A 19,926-nucleotide genomic window follows, 5' to 3' on the forward strand; every position below is an offset into this window, starting at 1 on the left:
GGAGAGCAGAGAGGAGGGTGGAAGGGTCAGGGCTCGGCTGCGGAGCCGGTCCGTGCCCTCCACGCGTGCGTTTTGCTCTCCCGCTCGGCGGGCAGCGGACGGGGCCGCCCGCGTGTGAGGATTTCGTGCAGGCGCATCCCTCCGGGCCCCGCCGCCATCAGGCAGCCGTGGAGGCTGGGTGAGGACGGCCACCGCGGTGGGAGGCCGGTGGGAGGCCGGTGTTTGCAGGCAGCGGGCTCCAGCGGGGTGACGGGCTTCTCGCTCCGAGGCGGGGAGCGACGGGGTGATGGCGCTCGGCGTGACTGAGCGCTCTGGAATCCGAGACACGTCCCGGGCCATACTTGTGGTCGGGAACCATGTTCGCCTTGCAGTGATACAAACCACATTTACAGTGGCAGCAGTGCCTCTCGAGCGCTCCGCTGACGCCAAGGACCGGCGTGACCCGACCTCACACAGGGGACAGGCAGCCGCCCGCTCCCAGGGACCTCCAGAGGGTCCCCTCGCCTCCTCCTCCCTAGCAGAGTTGGGCCTCTCCAAAATGGCACCCCCTCGCTCCCTGGCCAGACCCTGCCAAGGGATGGAGGCTTTCCAGATGCTGCAAAGGCTCCAGACTGTGGGTTGGAGCGCGTCTGCAAACATGGGGCCAAGCCAAGAAGTTTCAAGGTAGCGCCAAGCGTCACGCCAGGGAGAGGGCCTGTAGCTCAGGTTTGGTCCGGGGCCACCGCTGCTGGTTTGCGGACGAATCTAAACGTTCGTCTCGCACATCTGGGGAGCAGCTCTTGCTCGAGGGGCTCCCAGACGTTTGTCCAACTCAGCGGGAGCTGCCATAAAGAACAGCAAAGCCAGTGGCTTTGGGTACCGAAAAGGCAGTTTTGGGGCACAGCCACCCAGCAGTTTTAGCACCAGCCTGTTCAGTGCTCCCCACCTTTGTGTGCTGACCTAAACTCCGTGACTTGCAGGGCTCAGGGAAGTGGTTGAGTCACCATCCCTGGAGCTTCTTTAAAACACATTTAGGTGTAGAGCTTAGTGATATGGTTTAGCGAAGGACTTGTTAGGTCAGAGGTTGGACTCGGTGATCTTGGAGGTCTCTTCCGACCTAGCTGATTCTGTGATTCTGTGGCTGGGGCTGAGCTCAGGGAGCCCTGGTTCCCAGCAGCTAATCCTGCAGTTTATGACCCTGTGGAACAAATATCTGTTCCTTCAGTCGATCCCAGCCAGCAGCTATTTACCAGCACAGGCAGCAGCAGGCAGGAACCGGCACCCAGAGCTCGCTGGGGCTCTTTGCATTGCTTCTCCTTTTTCCTTTCCCCTTGACCCCTCTCCAAACCCCCCTGCCCAGCTGTGCAGGAGGCAGGGAACTTCTCCTCCTGCCGGGAGCCGGCTGGGGACAGGGACAATGTTCTGCCGGCCCCAGGAGCCGGCTCCGCGCCGCTCCCCCCGGGGCCACCCGGGCGCTGCGCAGCGTGCGAGTGCCACCTACAGGGGGGCTCCGGAGCCCGGCCTCGTCCCCCCCCCGGGGCCGTGCTGTGCCCTGAAGCCCCGAAATGTCTGTTTTTAAACATGGGATGGTGTTTACGCGGCCCTGAGGGAGGGCAGCAGCGGGGTTTCAGCTGCGGGCGTTACTGGTGTGGTGGTGGAGGGGGTGATGGAGGGGGTGATGGAGGTGTAGGAGGTGTAGGACGTGGTGGCGGTGGAGGAGCTGTTGCCCACAGCCCCAAGGGACGCCTGAGGGCCGGGCCCACACCCGAGCCAGGCCAAGCGGCCGGCCCAGCCTGCGGCGCCCCCGAGCCAAACGCGCTCGGTCCCCGCCCGCTCGCTCAGCCCCGAAATGGCGGCGGGGGAGACACCGCGAGGCTCCCTCAGCTCCGGGACCTGCCACTGCCCGCGGAGCGGGCGGACTACAACTCCCAGCGCGCCCCGCGCCCACCGCCCTGCGGGGGCATGCTGGGAGCTGTAGTCCCTTCGCACGGCCGCAAGCAGGGAAGAGGCGGGCGGGAGCCGCGAGGACTACAAGTCCCGGCGTACCCCGCGCGCCGCCCGCCCGCTCCGGACTGCGGTACCGGGGCTGAGGTGGGCACCGGGGCGCCGCCGCCGGCTTCCTCCCCCCCTGCCCCGGTCCCCCCGTCCCCGGTCCCGGCCGCCGCGGGGAGCGGAGCGATGGGCGGGGAGGAGGAGATCGTGCGCATCGCCCGGCGGCTGGACAAGATGGTGGCCAAGAAGAGCGCGGTGAGTGGCGGCGGCTGGCCCCAACCCTCAGCCTCGGGGAGGGGGGCGCCTCCTTCCCCCCCCACCCGCCGCCGCCGCGGGTTTTGGGGCGGGGGGCGGCTGTCCTGAGGGGAGCCCCCCTCCACCCCGGCCCCGTTGTCTGAGGGCATCCCCCGTCCCCAACGGCCACGCCCCCGCTCGGTTTTGGGGGGCCCTCCCTTCGCTGCGGGGCCCACGGTGATGATGGTGGGGGCACAGAGCCCCCCCCCCGTTACCCCATTACCCCATTACCGTTGGGGCGCAGACCCCCCCTTACCCCATTGCCATGGGGGCGCAGCCCCCCCCCCCCCATTTCCCTGGGGGCACAGACCCGCCCCCACATTACCGTGGGGGTGCAGGACCCCCCCCGTTACCCCATCACCCTGGGGACGCAGACCCCCCCCCCCATCACCCTGGGGGCGCAGGACCCCCCCGTTATCCCATTACCATGGGGGCACAAGACCCCTTCCCCCCCCCATTACCATGGGGGCACAAGACCCCTTCCCCCCAATTACCATGGGGGTGCAGGACCCCCCCCCAGTTACCCCATTACCGTGGGGGTGCAGATCCCCCCATTACCATAGGGGCACAGATCCCCCCCCCAATTACCCCATTACCCTGGTGGATCAGACCCCCCCATTACCACAGGGGTGCAGACCCCCCCCCGTTACCCCATTACCATGGGGGTGCAGGACCCCCCCCCCATTACCATGGGGGTGCAGACCCCCCCCATTCCCATGGAGTTCCCCCTCCCCAAACTGGCTGCGGGGGGTGCCCCCCTCACCCCCACCTCTGCCACCGTGCTGTTCGCTGCCCGCTGCTGAGGGGGGGCTCCCTGCTCCCCCGTGCGGGGCTGTGGGAGCCCTTCAACCCCACGTTGCACCCCCACGTCTCGCCCACCCCCAGCTCAGCACCCTGGCGAGCATCCCCAGCCCTCCCTCCCCATCGCCTCGAGTTGGGGGGGGACCCTTGCGCATCCCCCCCCACCCCCACCCCCGGGGCTCTTTGAGTCGTTCCCTGCAGGAAATCCCGAGATTTGGGATTAGGGAACGTGGTGTTTGGGTTACGGGGCGCCGGGTGCGGCTGCGCTCAGGTGAGTTTCTGGGTGCTGGGCTGCAGAGCAGGTGAGCGGTGGCACTCGTGTAGCTGTTGTAAGGTCCCAGGGACGCGTGCCGGGGCTCAGACACAGCCCGTGATGTCTGCTCCTGTCGATGGCTTCGCCGAGAAAGAGGCAGCTTCTTAAAACGAGCGGTGTGCGACCTTTCCTCCTGGTTGGCGTTTCGTCTGGTGCTGAGCCACCGCGTGTTCACTGTCCGCCGGCTAATTTGCAAACTCTTCCTGCAGGACGGTTGCCTGGAGAACCCGTTTGTCGCTCTAGTTTTTGTGCGGACCCCCGTTTGCTGCCGTCGGCCCAAGCGGCTCCATTTCCGATAAGGGGATCGGGAATCCGCCAGGTCGTTTTGGGCGTGAAGGGCTGGATTTAATGCAGTCTGCCTCCTTCCTCTCTGGGTACTGTGCAGAGTGAGTTGCTGGCGTGCACACCGACAGCTTTCCCTTTGCTTTGGTGTTCTCAGCTCTGCTCTGTAGGGTGGCTGGCTGGCTTCCTGCAGTGGATTGGGAGCAGCCCTCCTGCACAGGGAAGACAGTCTGGCGCTACAATCCCGGGCCCTGTTGGTCTTGCGCTGCAAACGGGCTTGGAGTGGTTGGTGTTTGAAACGAGCTGTTAAACGTGAACGCTGGAAAGCCTTGTTTGATAGAAAGGGAACGAGGGGAAGGAGCCAGCTGGATGGAGACAGGCGTATTCCAGGCTGAACTGCTGCCGAGGGGAGTTTTGGCTGGTGGTTCTCTGCCGTTTGTCTCTGACTACCAATTTTAGGGATCCACAGATCGCCCGGTTGGGTACGTTCTGCATCTGGGTTCCTGGATGCAGAGCTGCTGCGGGGAAGCCTCGTGCGATGAGTTTCGAGTGAGCGGCTCCTTCGCTTTGCTGCTCGAGGGGCTTTGCTCCCGGTATCACCCCTAGTGCTGGGCAGTGATCTATCAATATAACTACTAGGACGTGGCTACGCTGAGTTTCGTGTGGTAGAAAGAAGATTCCTGCAGCTCTGTCGTGACTTTGAGGTTTAGGTGGGTTCTTGCAATTCTGCCCAACTGTTTTTGCAGACTAATATCGTTAATCTAGGCCCGCAAAATAGTTTGTTAGTAGAATTGCTCGTGCAAACCGAGTGTGTGCTGAGGGGACGGCTCTGATTCAGAGTGTATTTTTCAGGTGTTAAAGAAAATAAACTTGTCACGTAGAGGTAATGGCCTGATGCTCACTAGTCTTGAAGGTGTTTTAAGGAAGGTTTTCTGCTTTCGCTTTGATTTCACCTTTCTGAATTTATTCCCATCGTGTTAAATTTCTTAATTAAAACCTGAGGCACTCATTCTGAGTATCTCTCTTCCTCTCCAGGATGGTGCAATGGATTTACTGAAAGAACTGAAAAGTATGCCCATGACTTTGGACTTGCTGCAGGTGAGTTGCACACTTAGGGTACAAAGCTGAAGTCTGCCTCTGGACAAGCACAGCATGCTGTTTACGTGGGCTTCCTAGATTTCCTCTGACTCTTTGCCTCTCTCAAAGCATCAAAATAAGCATTACATCTAGAAAATAGTACTGAACCTGCGCTTTGGACTGGCAATGGGATAGCTTTGGGCCAGAACGTGCTGCCTGAGTTTTGTGTGTAGTTGGTCAGACATGCGGGTAGCTGCTCAAATCCTTTCAGGGATCTCCAAAAGGGAAGATGAGATTAAAGTAGCAAACACAAAGGGCAGTCGGGGAAGTTCTTTAAGTCTTTGTGATGGTGATATTCAGGACACTGGGGAGGCGTGAAGGGAATAACAATTCAGAGATTAAGATATGCATCTGGGATTTTTTCACTCTAAACTAGAATGTTACTTCCAGGTGTGTAGAGGAGGTATTTGTCAGTGATGCCTAGCTTGGATGCTTAGCTTGGGATCAATTTTAGCAAGCCAGGGTCAGTCATCTTGTTCTTCCAGAGCTGTAAGGATCTAATCACTCTGGAAGTGCTTGGATGCTACATATCTCAGTCGTTGCTTTGACTATGTTATGGTTATTTCTGATTTCAGTTAGTAACAAATAACGAATCTGTTCTTGAATGATTCATCTGAATGTTCACTTGCAGTCCACCCGCATCGGCATGTCAGTAAATGCACTGAGAAAGCAGAGCACAGATGAAGAAGTGATAGCGCTTGCCAAATCGCTCATCAAGTCTTGGAAAAAACTTCTCGGTAAGAAAATCATCGTGTTCCTGTCAGATTCAACTTGCAGAGGCGCTGTGTTTCTCAGGAGAACTTATGGATCGATTTACATGGAACATTCTAGCAACTCAGCCTTTAAAATTGCACTGTCTTTTCAGTTTCACCTACAGCCATGCATAGCTCTAGATTGCATTCCTGTTGTCAACCCAACGGCTAGCTTTTCCTGGAAAGAGCATTGAAAGCTTAGGGCTACTCTTACCGTGTACCTGATCATATAATAATTAGTAGCATTGGTTGTAGAAACAATATCCGTACTCTGAACCCTCCACCCCCATTTATGTGCTACGTGGTATTAGTGCAGCGTGCACTGTCGACCTCTGCATCAGCTTAGGAAGAGAAAAGCTGGAATGCGTTTTGGGTGATGAGTTGGGGAAGGATTTTAATTTTACAACTTGCAGACAAATTCACGTTGACTGTTCTCTGCTGAGGAGGCTTTCGTGGTGATTGACTCTGATAAAACAGAAGCTTGTAATTCTCTCTGAGTAATCCTGTGCTCATATAGCGCCAAATGTCAAAATTAGTGGTAGAGGGCTTACAGTTATTGTCTTAATGATTACATTTGTGACAAAAGACTGAGGCATCGGCAGCGCTGAGTTTGGAAGGACAGCCATACATGTGTCCTGCTAGCAAAGCAATATTTTCCAGTCTATGCCAGTGGCAAAGTAGCCCCATGTGAAACTCAGACGCTCTTTACGCTGACTTCTTGGGCAGCAGTGCGTAACAGGCACGTGACGAAGTGTTTGAGGCTAAGTGAAGTGTATCTGCACCAGACAAAATGCTCCCCGTTTTAACAGACCAAATGAGTTAGCAGCAGTTTTCCTCTCCCGTCTGGGACTGTCCTTTCCACGCTGGGGCTGACGCGTACTGCCTAGGCTGAGGCAGTTTACTTCTGGGTCGATCTTGTTCTGCGGTGTAGTGAAAGTCCTCTCCAGGGCTGTGCTATCGGCAGCGCCTGAGACATGCAAGAAATTGTATTCCCAGAAGGACTAGCCCTTACTGGCCCTTCAGATGTCGTTGGCTTGAAACGCTGCATTTAGTGACGCTTTACAGAACTCGATCCAATACGTGCTCAGCAGCCAGGGTCTCTGAAAGGAACTTTTGTGATGAGGCACATCTTGTGAGGAAGCTTATCTCTTAAGGAGGGAAGGTGATTGCTCGCTGCTCTCTGGTTTGATGGGGAACGCTTTTATTTGATTTAGTCTCTACTTAGAGGCAAGTAAAAGGTCTGTCGGAAAGCACGGGAGGCCCTGAAGGCCTGCACCTGATTCTTTTTGTAGATTAATAATTTACGTCAGGCCAAATCTGTGGTCTTAAGACACCGTTTAGTGCATGCAGGGTTGTGGGATAAAAAACGGTTCTGAACCCTTCAGCATCCGAGCTTGCTTTTTCTTTCTTTTGAATATAGATGCTTCTGAGGAGAAAAGTGAGGAGAAAAAGAAAAGCCTGTCCTTGCCAACTTCTTCCTCAAAGGACACCGGTAATTCAAAAGACCAAAGGTAAAGCTTCCCTTTAGCCAAAGATGATACCGTTACCTAACCTGAATTTTCTGCTGCCATCTTACATTAATTTTTACTTCTAAGTGTCTGAGCTGGGGATTTTGTGTGTTCAAATTCCTGGTGAGAAGCGCCAGGAGTCTAGGCTGCTTCAGGGGTGAGCTGCATGGTGTTTTTAATAAACTGAACTGTAATGCAGAAATAAACATCAGAAAAGATGGTGGCTTTGGTGATTTTTTTGCTTTTATTCATGACTTTTTGTTTTTCTATTGTTATATGTTTATTTTTTATTAATAAAACATTTTTGTTGCATTTTTACATTTTTTTTTGCCTGTTTCTAACTTGGAGCTCTTTAGCATGAAGGCTGTTTTTGGCCTTTGCAATATCAAGTGATGGATGGGACTGACTCATACATCGCTATTGTAAAACTTCCATTTCTTTGTCCTCTTCTCAGCAAGTCCCAGCAGAAGTCCTCTTTTCACTCGGGACTGGTGTCCACCCCTCTTGCAGGTCTGCTGCATGCTCGTTCCTTGCCACGCGTTGAGTGTTGCATCCCCTTCCCACTGTCCTGTACATGCTAAGCTCTTGAGTGGAGGCAGTGTGATCAAAGGGGAGAGGGCGAATGCGATTTAAACCTTTGTCCTGGACCTCTTCCAGAGGCAAGAGGCTTCCCTCAGCCTCAGATCCCAGGAGGGTGGGTCCTTCGTAGGTTTGGCACTTAAAGATTTAGCTAGCTTCCTAAGTTTGCCAGAAGATTTAGAGTATTAAGGCTGTAGTTTCTGGTTTGCAGACTTCCATGTCTGCAGCCTGTCCCCTGCTGGTCGCTTTCTTGTCACTCTGTGCTTCGATCCTCCTCTGCTTTTTTGCTCACACCTCCCAAGGCTTGTTGTTTCGGTGTGAGCCTTCTCACCCTTCACAGCTCTGCACGGGGCAGGTGACGGAGAAAGCTACTGATGGTGAGCTATGAAACTTTAATTTACGTGCCTCTTTGGCTACCTCACCTCTGTAAAATGTGGAAAGGGATTTGCGAGGTGTTGCAACGAGCGTTTTAATAAAGGAGACTTCACAGCTGGAAGAACCGAGCCTTGTAATGACGTAGCGCAACGTGAGAGCAGGAGCTGTTCAGTTCTGTGTGCGTAATGCGTCCAGTGGCAGTACTGATATAAGAGCAGCAGGATGGGATTTCTTAGATCCTGTTTCCTCTCCTCCTGTTGAGAGGACGCAAGGCTTGGAGGCCACAAAGCAGCCAGTGATAGCTGAGAAGGGGTTGCTTTGTAAGCTAATTAGCCTGAGCAGTGCCACCAGCTTTGTGATGCAAATCCCTTCTCTTTATGATCCTTACATCCCATAAAATTGCAGACTATCGCTCGCTTCCCCAGGGTGCAGGCAGGAAAGATCTGTTGTGTGAGTAACCAGGGTGAAAACCGAGTCAGTTGCTGGGGTGAGAGCAGTTGAGCCTGTCCTTACTGGGAAGGGGAGGCAGCTTTCCCTCCAGCCTAAGGCCAGAAGCTGGAGTGGAAGCACTTGTGAGCTGTTCCTGCTGGGGAAAGGAAAGGGCAAGCGTTACAAACTTGGCTGGTAGTGCTCGAGCCAGGAAGCAGTAGTGCACTTCAAAGAGAAAGGGAAGCTCCCGATTTAACCTTCACAAGATTGACCCCGGGGAGCGCGGAGCCGGGAGGGAAGGAAGGAAGCGTGGTGCATCCCCCGGGTGCAGTGGCAGCAGACGCATCACAGGCAAAACGAGGTGGGTCTGCTGGGAGGCCTGAAGTAATTTTACTCAACGGGATCCTGGCTGTAGGCAGAGAGGCAAAAGCCCCACTCTTTTCTTAGGCAGACGGCGTGGGGGCTGCGGGGTGGAAGCAACAAGCTTTATGGCTTGCGCTGCTACCCTTCCGCTGTGCCTCGAGGGTGTGCTGCAGCTGCTGCAGTTTTTCCCTTGGTGCTTTCTACATATTCATCCTCCAGCATCTTCTGAGTGGCAGAGCATCCCCTTGGTCGTGAAGGATAAACAGCAGCAAAGGGAGTAACTTAGTACGGATCCAGTGGAAGGGGCCAGTCCTGGTGCTAGGCTGAGCCAGGCTCTCTTCACAGCCCAAAGTGGTTATTCTCCAGTGCTGCAAAATGAACTGCTAATCTGCCTTGGAAAAAAAATATATATATATTAGCAGCAAAGCTTTTTGGCTTTGCTTTAAAGTGCAGGCTATGATGGGGAGGGGTCTGACCGGCTGCTCGGGGGATGCTTGCTGGTTCAGCTGAGGCTGCCGTCGAGACAGCAACGAAATCAGTTTGCATTCAGATCCTACAGCCGCTGAGTCTGATAGATTTTGGCTGGGCCTTCCCCTTCTGTCGGGGAGGAGAAACTCGAATAGCTCTTGGCCTGAAATTTGTCTTTGCTTTCTGGAGCACAGATGCAGAAATCCCTCTGTAGGGGCTGGCGCTGCTAGACCTGGAGGCTCCGAACCCGCCAGTGCGGAGCTGGCACCTGTAAAATTATCTGCTGCACTAGTGTAATGCAAAGCATGCCCCGTTGGGCTCTAGTAGTTTAGACCATTAGCGTAGCCCGTTTTAATGGGCTGTGTCTAATGTCTCTGTGCCTGACAGCAGGAACTTTTCCTTTTCCAACGTTCTCTGAAGGCTTTATTAGGCGGTTTTGGATCCGTGGCCTGAATTCAGCTCTTCGGTGAGATTTTCTTCTAGTGCAGCGCTGAGTTCTGTTTGTATCCATGGCTCTCGCTCTGCCACCATTTTGTTCCAGCATTTTTATTTTTTATTTTTTTTTTGGTGTGTGTGTAATCTTTTGTTGTCTGGATAGATTTACAAGCTCCCTCTCTTGTCGAACAGGAACAGTGTGAACCACAAGGATTTCCTGAAATAAGTCTTCTAGGTGTGTTTGAGGTCTATTTCCCAGCGATTCTAATAATAAACTAACTTCTGAAACTTAATAAATAACTTTCAGTACAGTTGTTGGCATGTCTCAGGAGTCTTTCATCTAATTCATGAGTGATTGCCTGTCATCTCGGGGTATGTATGGGCATGGAGGCAAATTCCTTTACTCATCAGCTAACAGAAGTGGAATAACCATGCAACTGGTCTAGCTTTTTTTTCCTCCTTCAGGGAATAAACATTTAATATTTAAATCAATATGGAATATTTAAGTCAGTAGCAGTTGCAGATGGAACCTTCCTGAAAGTCAAGTTGTACCTGTGTAAAGAGTGGTTTAAAAACCTGACTTTTAAGTGTCGAAACTTAGTATCCTGGCTTTATTTTCCTGCATGTCAGAGTGCTGGCTGGTTATCGCTGCTTTTTTTTAGCATTCATTGACCTTCACCCCGTATTACTTCTGACGCTTACAAGAGTTCACACCAGTATTTTACTCTGGGAGACCTTCGTGTCACTGCCTGGAAAATGGGACAAACTTAAAGCTGGAAGAGCTCTCGGGAAAGTTTCTTCTGCCACCCCTTCCTAGGACAACACGATCTCTGCCCAAGCTGCTCCCAGCAGGCCTTTTTCTAAGCTGTTTTTTTGGTTTTTTTTTTTGACAGTCCCAAAAAATCATCCGGGTAAGGTATTTCCAGAGTTGCCTTTGGCAGGCTTTTCTCATTCATAACTCACCTTTACAGTTTGAAACTTACTCTTGATCAAAACCCATCTTGCTTAAGACCTTTGCTTCGTGTTAAATTTTTACGAATGCAGAGGGTTTTTCCTGCGCTCCTCCTTTGGAACAAGCCTTCAAGCATTTCAGCACTTGTCTCCTCAGAGTCTTCCCTGCTGTAAACCACTCTAATCCTTTCAGCGTTTCCTTTTGTTGGAGGTGTTTTCTAGGCTTTTTGCCTCTTCCCTCGGGAAGTTTCATTTTTCCCAGCTATTTTGTACAAGACCAGCCATCGTTTTCGGATGAGTCTTCCCGAGCTGTGTAGGATTTGCTGCGTTCACCCCCGTGTGCACACCGCCAGCCGTGAGCTGTGCGTAGTTCCCTAGGCACAAAAGTACCTGGCAGCAATTTGTACGATCCAGACGAGATCAGCATCTAATTGATTATTTGCAAGCTAAGTTTACTTTTTTTTTTTTTGTAATACATGCGATGTAAATCCTGTCGAATGTTTTTAGCTTTTTGGACACCCCAGGAAATCTGTTCAATAGCCTCATGCAGTGCTGACCAGTAAAACTGGACGGTAACAAGCCTTCTTCAGCTGCTGGGCAAAGAGAAATGCAGTAAGCCCACAATGTAATCTCCCTTGGAGTCCTTCTATTTCATCTGAGCAAGAAATCAATCTTCCAGCTGTGCCCTGACCTGAGCAATTGGCTGAGGGTGCACTGCTGAATGCTCCTGCAAAGGGCCCGAGGAGGTTTTGAGCTGTGACAATCCGGTAGTGCTAACGATGATCTGAGGGCTTTGAGGCACCCCGGAGCCAGCCTGGATTTGAACTTGGCAGCAGCCGGGGCTCCTGGGCCGAGTCCCTGAAGTTGTCTGGCTCGCTTCGTACACCTGCGGATTCAGAAGGCTTCCAGCTTAGCACTGCTCTGCTGCGGGCTAGCTAATCCCTTCTGGGACAGTGCAGTGGAAGTCCCTGCTCATGAGAGATTTATTTTTGATGGCAAAAACTTGGAGGTGGTGCCCCAGCTTCACAGCAGCTGTAAAGCCACTTGTTTCTCGAGATGCTGCCACTATGGCATGGGTGAAAGAAATACCAGGGCTTCTTTCTTTTTCTCCCTGCTTGTCTCTTGCTGCATTGATGTTACCCAGACGTTGGCAATAAATAATGTGCATTTTATGGCCCGAACACCAAAGTCAGAGTAATCTCAGCTGAAAAATTGGCTGTTCTACTGCCTAGATTTAGGGGTGGGGGCGGAAGGAAAGCTCCATAAAATCATCTGGGAATCATAACAGCCCAGATTTTTTTTTTTATCTGCAGCAATTGCAGGGCTAACTAACCCGATGTGCAGATGTTAGGCTTTTACGGGCAGGATGTTTCAGCATCGTGGGTATTCACCAGGCTGAACTGCTCGGTGAAATTACTCCTCTGGCATGCCAACCTGGGCCTGTGCTGCACCAACCTGCGGCATCACGCGGTGGCTGTGTGCCCTCTGTCTCTCCTGGCAGGTGACCCGAGCGATGCAGTCACAGCAGGCAAGGTTTGCGTTCCCCTGCCTGTGCCTACAAGTGCTTGCAGGCAGAAAATGAAGTTCTTTTTGCAGGGGAAGTAGTATTTGTTAGTCCCGTGTTAGCCTGGCACCTGCGTGAGCTGCTTGTGGTTGTGTAGGGATGCTCCTGTGAGAGATGAGCAGTCAGAGTCTTGCCAGATCACAGGAGAAAGGAAGATCCCCTTATGTGTTTTGCTGCGTTTCTTTCGGTGTATCAGAGCTGAAGAAGCCGTTAGCTTTGTTTCCCTTTGCACAGAAGCCCCTTGTTCTGGAGAGGCTGGGGTAGGCTTCTCCGATTTCTGCCCCGAAGGCAGCGTGCTGCCCTTCTTGGTGCTTAGAGAGAGCCGGGGTGTTTGTTCTCTTCTTCCTGCTGCTGACATTAAAAGCGAAGGATGCGAGATGAGGAACCAATTCTGGTACCTGCTGAGATTAACCTTAGGGTGGCGTCTGCTTGCTTTCTGCTGAAAGCATTTAAGGACGGGGTCCTGCAAAGCAAGAGAGGAATTCGGCACCGTGATCTGGGTGCTGCAGTCCGACTGAGGGCGTGCTGATGCTCTCAGGAGTCCCGAGCCCGTTTGATTTACCGATGGTGTCCGATGGCTTCATAATGTTTTCACTTGATGCCCAGTGGTCTGGCAGGCGTGGTCCGCGTTCAATAACAGGAATTGGTCAGCAGGCCTGCTTCGTGGATTAAACCCCCAGTCACAGCCAGCAGATTCCACAGGAGAGCTCGTGTCTGGTTTGATGGCACTGGCTGCTGTCTTGCGCTACGTGCTGGTTTGGGGCACGCATCTGCACTGTTTTCCTCTGACTGGTTTTGGGTTGTAATTAACAGGATGCTTGGCCACATGCCTGCTGGTCCCTTCTCTGCCCTCGGTGACCCGAGCTGAGGCATTCTGACAGGTGAAGTTTCTCTTTCAGCTCCAACAAAAGGCAGGAGCCTCCGAAGACCCCGACCACTCCCAAAATCACCACCTTCCCTCCGGCGCCCGTCACCTGCGATGCTGTCCGCAACAAATGCAGAGAGATGCTGACGACAGCTCTACAGGCTGATGGTGAGTGCTGGGGGGAAACCAGGGTTGCTTAAAATACTTAAAATATTTCACAGCTCCCGGTGCGTTCTGCCAGAGACCTCTGCGTGTAGGTCAGTGCCAAGTTCGGCACCTCTTAGATAGGCTCTTCTGGAGCAGCCTTGTCGAAGGATTATTGCTATCAGTTTGGTTTAGCCCCCCGTCACCCTTTTGTCAGGCCGGCTGGCACCACAGCATCTGTAGATACGTGGATACGGACCTGGCTCGTGCCAGAGGCATGGTAATTAAGAACACGGGGTCATGTGTGGTCTTCTGTTCCGCAGCCTGCGGTGGGCGGGTCTGGCCAGAAGTTTGATCTCCAGGTGTGCAGGTGTTTGCTTCCCTTTTCAGGTCTCAGTCTTGCCTGATTGCTGTAGAGTGAAGCTGTCATCTCTGCTTACCCCTGGGGCACAAAGCGAAGCCGTAACTCACTGTACGGAATTTGTCGGTAATGGTGCTCGTGCCAGTCGCCTCCTGCACTTAGATTCCCCCTGCCCGCGCAGACTGGAGCTGCTTAAATACTGGGGTCCTCTGTGGATCTGGGATGGAATAGGTTCTGCTTGCACTCGTGCTGTGCCATCTAAAACAGGCAGCTGCAGGTGCTCAGCATCTCTGACGGTCAGATTTTGAACACCTCGAGCTGAACACGTGCTCGAGTCCGAGCTGCAGATCCTTTTGGAAAAGGGGGATCTGCCTGAGCACTGCAGAGTTTTGTTAATTTGAAGCCAGGGAACGTAGACAGCAGATGGAGAAGTTCACAGAGTCGTTCTTCCTAGCCTTCCTCTGCGTGCGTGTTTGTATATGCTGCATTAAGTACTCTGTGTAACTCCTAGAAAAACCCTTTCCGTAGGAAGCCTGGGAAGTAGTCCCCTCAAATCTGCTGCTAAGCTCAGCCCGGTTCTGCACCGCTTTCCTCTGCTCGGTGGTGGTGGTTACCATACCCAGTGTCCCAGCTCATAACAGTTTTTGCACTCTGGTGCTGTTTAATTGGCAAGAAGCAGCATGTGAAAGAAAAGGGCAGATGGAACCCTGAGCTGAGAAGAAAAACGAAGGCTTGGTTTCGATGCTGCCTGTCAGGCTCTGTCAGATTTGGTCTGAGCGGAGCTACTTCTCGTTGACACCAATATCTGAGGAGAATCAATTCCTTCCCGGTTGGTTGCAACTATGGCAAAAATACATTGGATATGGGAAAACTCTTTCTGTGGGGCAGGTTCTTGTTAGCTTTGTGTAGTCGTGGTAGAGAGGCGGAGGGCACAAACTGGCTGGATTTGCTTATTTTCATCACTGCTCTTTTCAAAAGGGTCGGAGGGTACCTAGAGCAAAGGCCACGATGCCATTTGATGGAAAGAGCACGTAAATCAAATTAGCGAGCTATCTAGATTTTTGTCTCAGAAATGCTGAGCCCAGGGGCCCCGTGCCTGGTTGGAAAGCCTTGACCTTCTGTTCCTCTTGTCTTACAGATGACTACGTTGCCATTGGCGCTGACTGCGAGCACATAGCAGCCCAGATTGAAGAATATATCCTTGCCGTACTGGGCTTCCTCAAGGGCCTGCACGTCTCCAGGCCATGAATTGAACGAGCTGAGAGGAGAAACGAGGCAGGCTGGCTTTGTGTAAAGGTTCTGATGCAGCTCTGCTCGTCGGGACTGTCAGGTTCCGGCTCTGCTTGGCTGTGTCCTGGGGCACGCAGGAGCCACCAGCAGTGCTGGGAGCTCCGGGCAGAGCCTTGCTGGTGTGACTGAGACAGAGATTTCCTTCCTGTTCACACCATCGTGGGCTTGTACGTCCCAAGTTCCCCTTCCTGTCAAAATACTATTTCCTGCTCCCAGCTCTGCTTCCAAAGACTTAACAGCTGTCCTGAGCCTCGCTCTTGAGAGCAGTGTGCTCACAGGGGGTAAAAGAAAGGGGGAAGACAGAGCAGCAAGTGTGGAGCTTGGTGTAGATTGGGATAATTGTGGAGCTTGCCTTGGCGTGGTGGCTGTGGGGTGCAGCTGGGCTCTCTCTGGAGCATTTTGTGCCTGCCTTGCTGCGAGGAAGAGCAGGTTGAAGAACTGGAGCCTAACTAAAAATAAAGATTATTTCTAGCACAGTGTAAAAGCCCCTGGTCTCCGGGATCACGTAAGTCTGTTCTCAAATACAGTGTTAATTTCCCAGAGCAGAGACTGTCTTTTGCTTCCAGCACCATCGTCTGTGTCCTGGCAGCAGTAACGCTCCCTGTAGGTGTAGGGTGTGGTTGGAGGCTTCTGGGTTGGCTGTAAAGTCCTTGACTGCCGCGTACGCATATACCAAGACATCAAGAACACCGACATGAAGTACAAAAACCGCGTGAGGAGCCGCATCTCCAATCTGAAGGACTCCAAAAATCCTGAGCTGAAAAAGAACGTGCTGTGCGGGGCGATTACCCCTGAGCAGATTGCAGTGATGACCTCGGAGGTGAGGAAGGCCGAGCAGGGTTGGTTTCGGACGGGGAACGTGTCGTATGAATGAGCTTGAAGCAAGTGGCTGGTCTGCGCGCCAGGACTGCAGATTTCTCAGCAGCTGCTGCCCGAGTGCACGGGGAGGAAACTAGCCGCGGGGATTGCAACGTGGAGAGCAGTCTGTTGGGGTGTCAGCTCGTCACAGGGGTGGGCCAGTAACCAAAACCGAAAGGCTTTCTGTCTTAACACCCATCTGTTAGGCCCTTCTGTCCCCTTGGTTCTTTCCACTGCGGCGGGTGTGGTGGTAAAACTGGACGGATGTGATTTTATTCCTTTTTTGAAAGGAAATGGCCAGTAACGAGCTGAAAGAGATCAGGAAAGCCATGACGAAAGAAGCAATTCGGGAGCATCAGATGGCCAAGACAGGAGGGACGCAGACTGACCTCTTCACCTGTGGGAAGTGCAAGAAGAAGAACTGCACCTACACCCAGGTTAGTCTTCCTGCTCCTGCAGCCTCCACAGCACTGACGTCTGCACGGGACAAGATCTGTCACAGTCCTGAGCTCTTACTGCTCCTGGACAGGCCATGCAGCTTGGCAGAAATTTTGCTGCTGATAGAGAGAAGCTTTTTGCGTGCTTGGGGTCCTCTAAAATACAGTGCTGATGCTTTTGCATACATCTTTCGTTGGAGCTTGTGTAACTTTCTTTGGTCATTCGTGCAAATGCTGCTTTGCATCTGGAAGAGCAGGGATTTGTGCAGCACCAAGGAAGGTTTCAAGAGCATGTCGTGCTGCTTGCTGAGCAGCCTGGGAGAGCTGCACGTTGAAAGCAGGTGCTGGGAATGTGAGGGTTCAGAGAAGGAAGGAGTGGGTAGCGTAGAGGAGAGAGACTGCAGAAACTGAGGCAGGCACGTTGAGGGTATTAAAAGTGCAAATCAGGAACGTAGATAAGCTGCGGCTGGACAGATCCCAACTTATTTAAAATAAAACACGAAACAGGTGAAATATCAATAAGGAACAAATGAATCTGGTGTGAGCAGGCAGCGGCGGTTCCTTCCCCTTGCGGGACAGCTGCTGGAAGCCTTGCACACTGCCAGTGCGTTTTAGTTCCCGTGTTCGTGCCAGGCATCTGGAGATAAATGTGCCTTTGCTGTGAGTCAGTGTTGCAGAATGTGCAGATCCCCAAAAATGCACCAGCAACCACGCGATTGCTACTGCGTTTGCCGAGTGGGTGCGCCCAAAAGGCGCGTGCAAGCGCCGAGTGAAACCCCTTGGCGTGCTTGGATGCGATGTGCAAACACAGAGGAGAGCCAGGCGGCCGACCGGGGGTTTTCCTTCGTCTTGCATCCCGCAACGCGTCCCACTAAGTCCCTGCCTGAGCTGTGCTGCTCGCCTCGGCAGCACGTGGGCCCCGAGCTTTGCTTGTAGTGGGCTGGAGTCCGACTGCTCGGAGCTGGGGCAGGTCTCGACAGCATCTTCTCAGCAGAAATATCGGAAGAAAAAAATGCCTTTTTTGTATTAGTTTTCCAGAGAAGAAACAATCACCGGTACTGACATGTTCTACATTTCAAGTAGGTGAACTGGCATTTGTGAAAGCGTTCAGAGCCAGGCAGTAACATCGGGTGAGAATTACAGAATTTAGCTATCCAGCGTGCTTGCAAAACATGTTTAGTTTGCATCATGCAAATGCTATGGCTCTTGCACACTGGGTAATTACACATGTAGATCACCATAATTACACTCGGCATAGTTCTGCTGTCTGATTTGCGCAGGGAGTGCCAGTATTTTGAGTCCAGACCTGGTGTCTTGTGGTACTCAAATGCCATGAAAATCTGATTTTTAGCAAACCATGTGTTTCTGGCGAGAGCCAGCCAGAGGCAGCCGTCACATCTGGGTTAAATATCGGAGTTCCTTAATGGCTCAAACACAAACCAGACGAGAAATGTGCAGAACCTGGTAACCCAGAGTACGTTTCTGGGAGGCCAGGACAGAGGACTGGGTCTGTAAACGGGAATGGCTTGAGTGCTTTTTTATGTGTTCCTGTGGAGCGTGTGCTTGATGGGCTGAGGGCTTTGCAGTCTCCCAGCCAGCTGCGTCCATCCCCGCTCGGGGCGCAGCATGGGGAGGGCCCGGCTGTGGGGACGTGCACCGCCAGAGCCACCCACAAAGAGCGGGCAGCACAGGGCTCAGGAGGGAAGTTGCTGCCCCAGACGAGTCGCTCAGATAGCGTAGGGCTAGAGATCAGAGCCCGAGCTGCCCCGTTGTGCGATTCTTTGAGGAGATGTCGGGCTCTGGCAGCAGTGAGGTCCTTGAGGATGCTCCAGGCCAGGGCAGCAGTTTCTCTGCTGTAGGTGTGTGTGCCGGTGCCCTTCACGGGCACGTTTTTGTGCCTGGTGGGGCAGCCCTCCGGTTCCTACCAGTGGCCTTTCAGCACCAGATGTTCAAACGGCTCTGGTCTGTACCCGCTGTACCCTGGGCACGCTGGCAGGCAGCTGTCGATGACACTGGCTTAATAGGTTGTAATTTATACAGGCATTTCCAATAGAATGGGAAGCTTGGCTTAGCTGCAGGATTGGGAATTCTCCGAAGAGTTGGAGACCATGTGTGTATATGTGTAAATTTGTGTGTGAAACAATAACCAGATTCATTTTGCAGGGAGGCTCCTCGTGCTCTCCCAGGCCTTGGTGTCCAGATGATTTCTGACAATGTGACCAGATGGCCAGCATAAATCCTCGGTGGCTAGAGGGACGAGGAGCCGCTTTGTGAGCCCCGCACTGAGGCCACATGCGGTGCTCAGCTCTCGTTTCCCTTGTGTCCTCCCCAGGTGCAGACCCGCAGCTCCGACGAGCCCATGACCACCTTCGTCGTGTGCAACGAGTGTGGGAATCGCTGGAAGGTAGCACACCAAGGATATTACTGGCACTGAGGGGTGTTAGGGTAGCTGTACCCACGATGCTGCAGATGCTTAGCTGCTGTCCTCAGAGGTGCTTGCCAAACGCTGACTGGCTCTAGCGAGTGATCTTTCCTCCCAGCACAGAGGCAAGAACTCCTGGGTTCATCCCATCTCTGCAGACCAGCTGGGGCCATGTCTCACTTCCACATTCCCCATCTCCTTCCTCACATCCCCGCTGCTGCCATGACCAACTTCACAGTGCTTTTCTCGCTCCCTCTGCCACCCAAGAGATGTTGGTGATGACATCGTGTAGGATTTAAAAAAAAAAAAAAAAAATGCTCTTTTATACTGTGTGCAGAGCTTGGATGTGAGCAGAAATCTCCCCGTTGATGGTGAGCGGAGTTGGCACCACTACAAAGTGCCAGAGCCACAGCTGAGAGATTCGAATGGGAGCTCTGTTTAGCCCCTGCTGCAGGGGCTGAGCCCTGCCTCCGCACAATCCCCAAGCCCTTGCCAGCTTCCGAAACAAGAACTGTCAGCCGGATTCCTATCTTCTAGGCAGCAAGCGCATGACCTGCAACTCCCCTTGGTAGTGAGGCTTTCTAATCAGGGTTTAAACTCCCTTCTCTTGCAGTTCTGCTGATATGTGCCATGGCCCGAGAGCGGCAGCCAAACGCAGATCAGAGTGCAACCTCCATACGCCAGCTCCCACGGCAATTGTGTATTGTGTCCCGAGTGAGTTTGCATTGTCACGCGCTGAGAGCAGCTGCGGGGAGGCCTGCCTCTCCGCTCGGGCCTTGCTGGAAAGCCGCTGTTGTGGGCTGACGGCGTGGCAGGAGAGCTCACTAAACACACTTAGCTGTTATTTTCTCATCTTAAGCGAGTATGGTCACTTTTTCTTCAAAACTAATATTAAACATTTGTCAGTTTCTGACTTTTTATTTCAACCGTGTGTGTGCAGCGCTTTGCATTCGCGACGCGGGGCCGCGTGGAAGCTTGGCAGGGAGTCAGCGTCCGGACGGCTGGGAACTGCTCGTTGCCTGGAGCACCAGAAAGCAAGAAGCTGCTCGTGGGTGTACCCTCGCTGCACCAAAGGTAGCTTCTGGTCAGCCCATAAAACCCTTGAGCCAAATCCTGGGGCACTGGGTGGCAGTACTGGCCTTCCTCACCTGGCTGAGGAGATCGTTGATGGAATGATTTGGGGCAGGGATGAGGTGCAGCTCTCCAGCTCCGCTGGACATCTGTAGCACTCGTGATTATGCACGGCGATGCAGACCTTGTGATCTCGTGCCTTTAAACGCCAACAGCATGGAATTGCTGCACAGAGGAGCTCGAGAACATCGCTCTC

At 53.1% G+C, this 19,926-nt stretch overlaps 1 protein-coding gene across 2 annotated transcripts; it reads left to right on the forward strand.

Annotated features, from left to right (window-relative positions):
* The first annotated feature begins 2,009 nt into the window (after window positions 1-2,009).
* TCEA2 (transcription elongation factor A2) lies at window positions 2,010-19,525 on the forward strand. Of its 2 annotated transcripts, XM_083801704.1 has the most exons (10): window positions 2,014-2,226; window positions 4,697-4,759; window positions 5,430-5,535; window positions 6,971-7,061; window positions 13,122-13,255; window positions 14,731-14,787; window positions 15,548-15,702; window positions 16,031-16,177; window positions 18,510-18,581; window positions 19,213-19,525. In XM_083801704.1, exons 1-10 carry the CDS (start codon window positions 2,158-2,160, stop codon window positions 19,219-19,221), a joined length of 903 nt encoding a protein of 300 aa, XP_083657830.1. In that variant the 5' UTR covers window positions 2,014-2,157; the 3' UTR covers window positions 19,222-19,525. The 2 variants fall into 2 exon arrangements, with proteins under 2 accessions (XP_083657829.1, XP_083657830.1); XM_083801703.1 differs by having other exon boundaries at window positions 2,010-2,226; window positions 18,510-19,525.
* The last annotated feature ends 401 nt before the right edge of the window (window positions 19,526-19,926 follow it).

This window comes from Anser anser, assembly GCF_964211835.1.
Source record: "Anser anser genome assembly, chromosome: 16".
NCBI lineage: Eukaryota > Metazoa > Chordata > Aves > Anseriformes > Anatidae > Anser > Anser anser.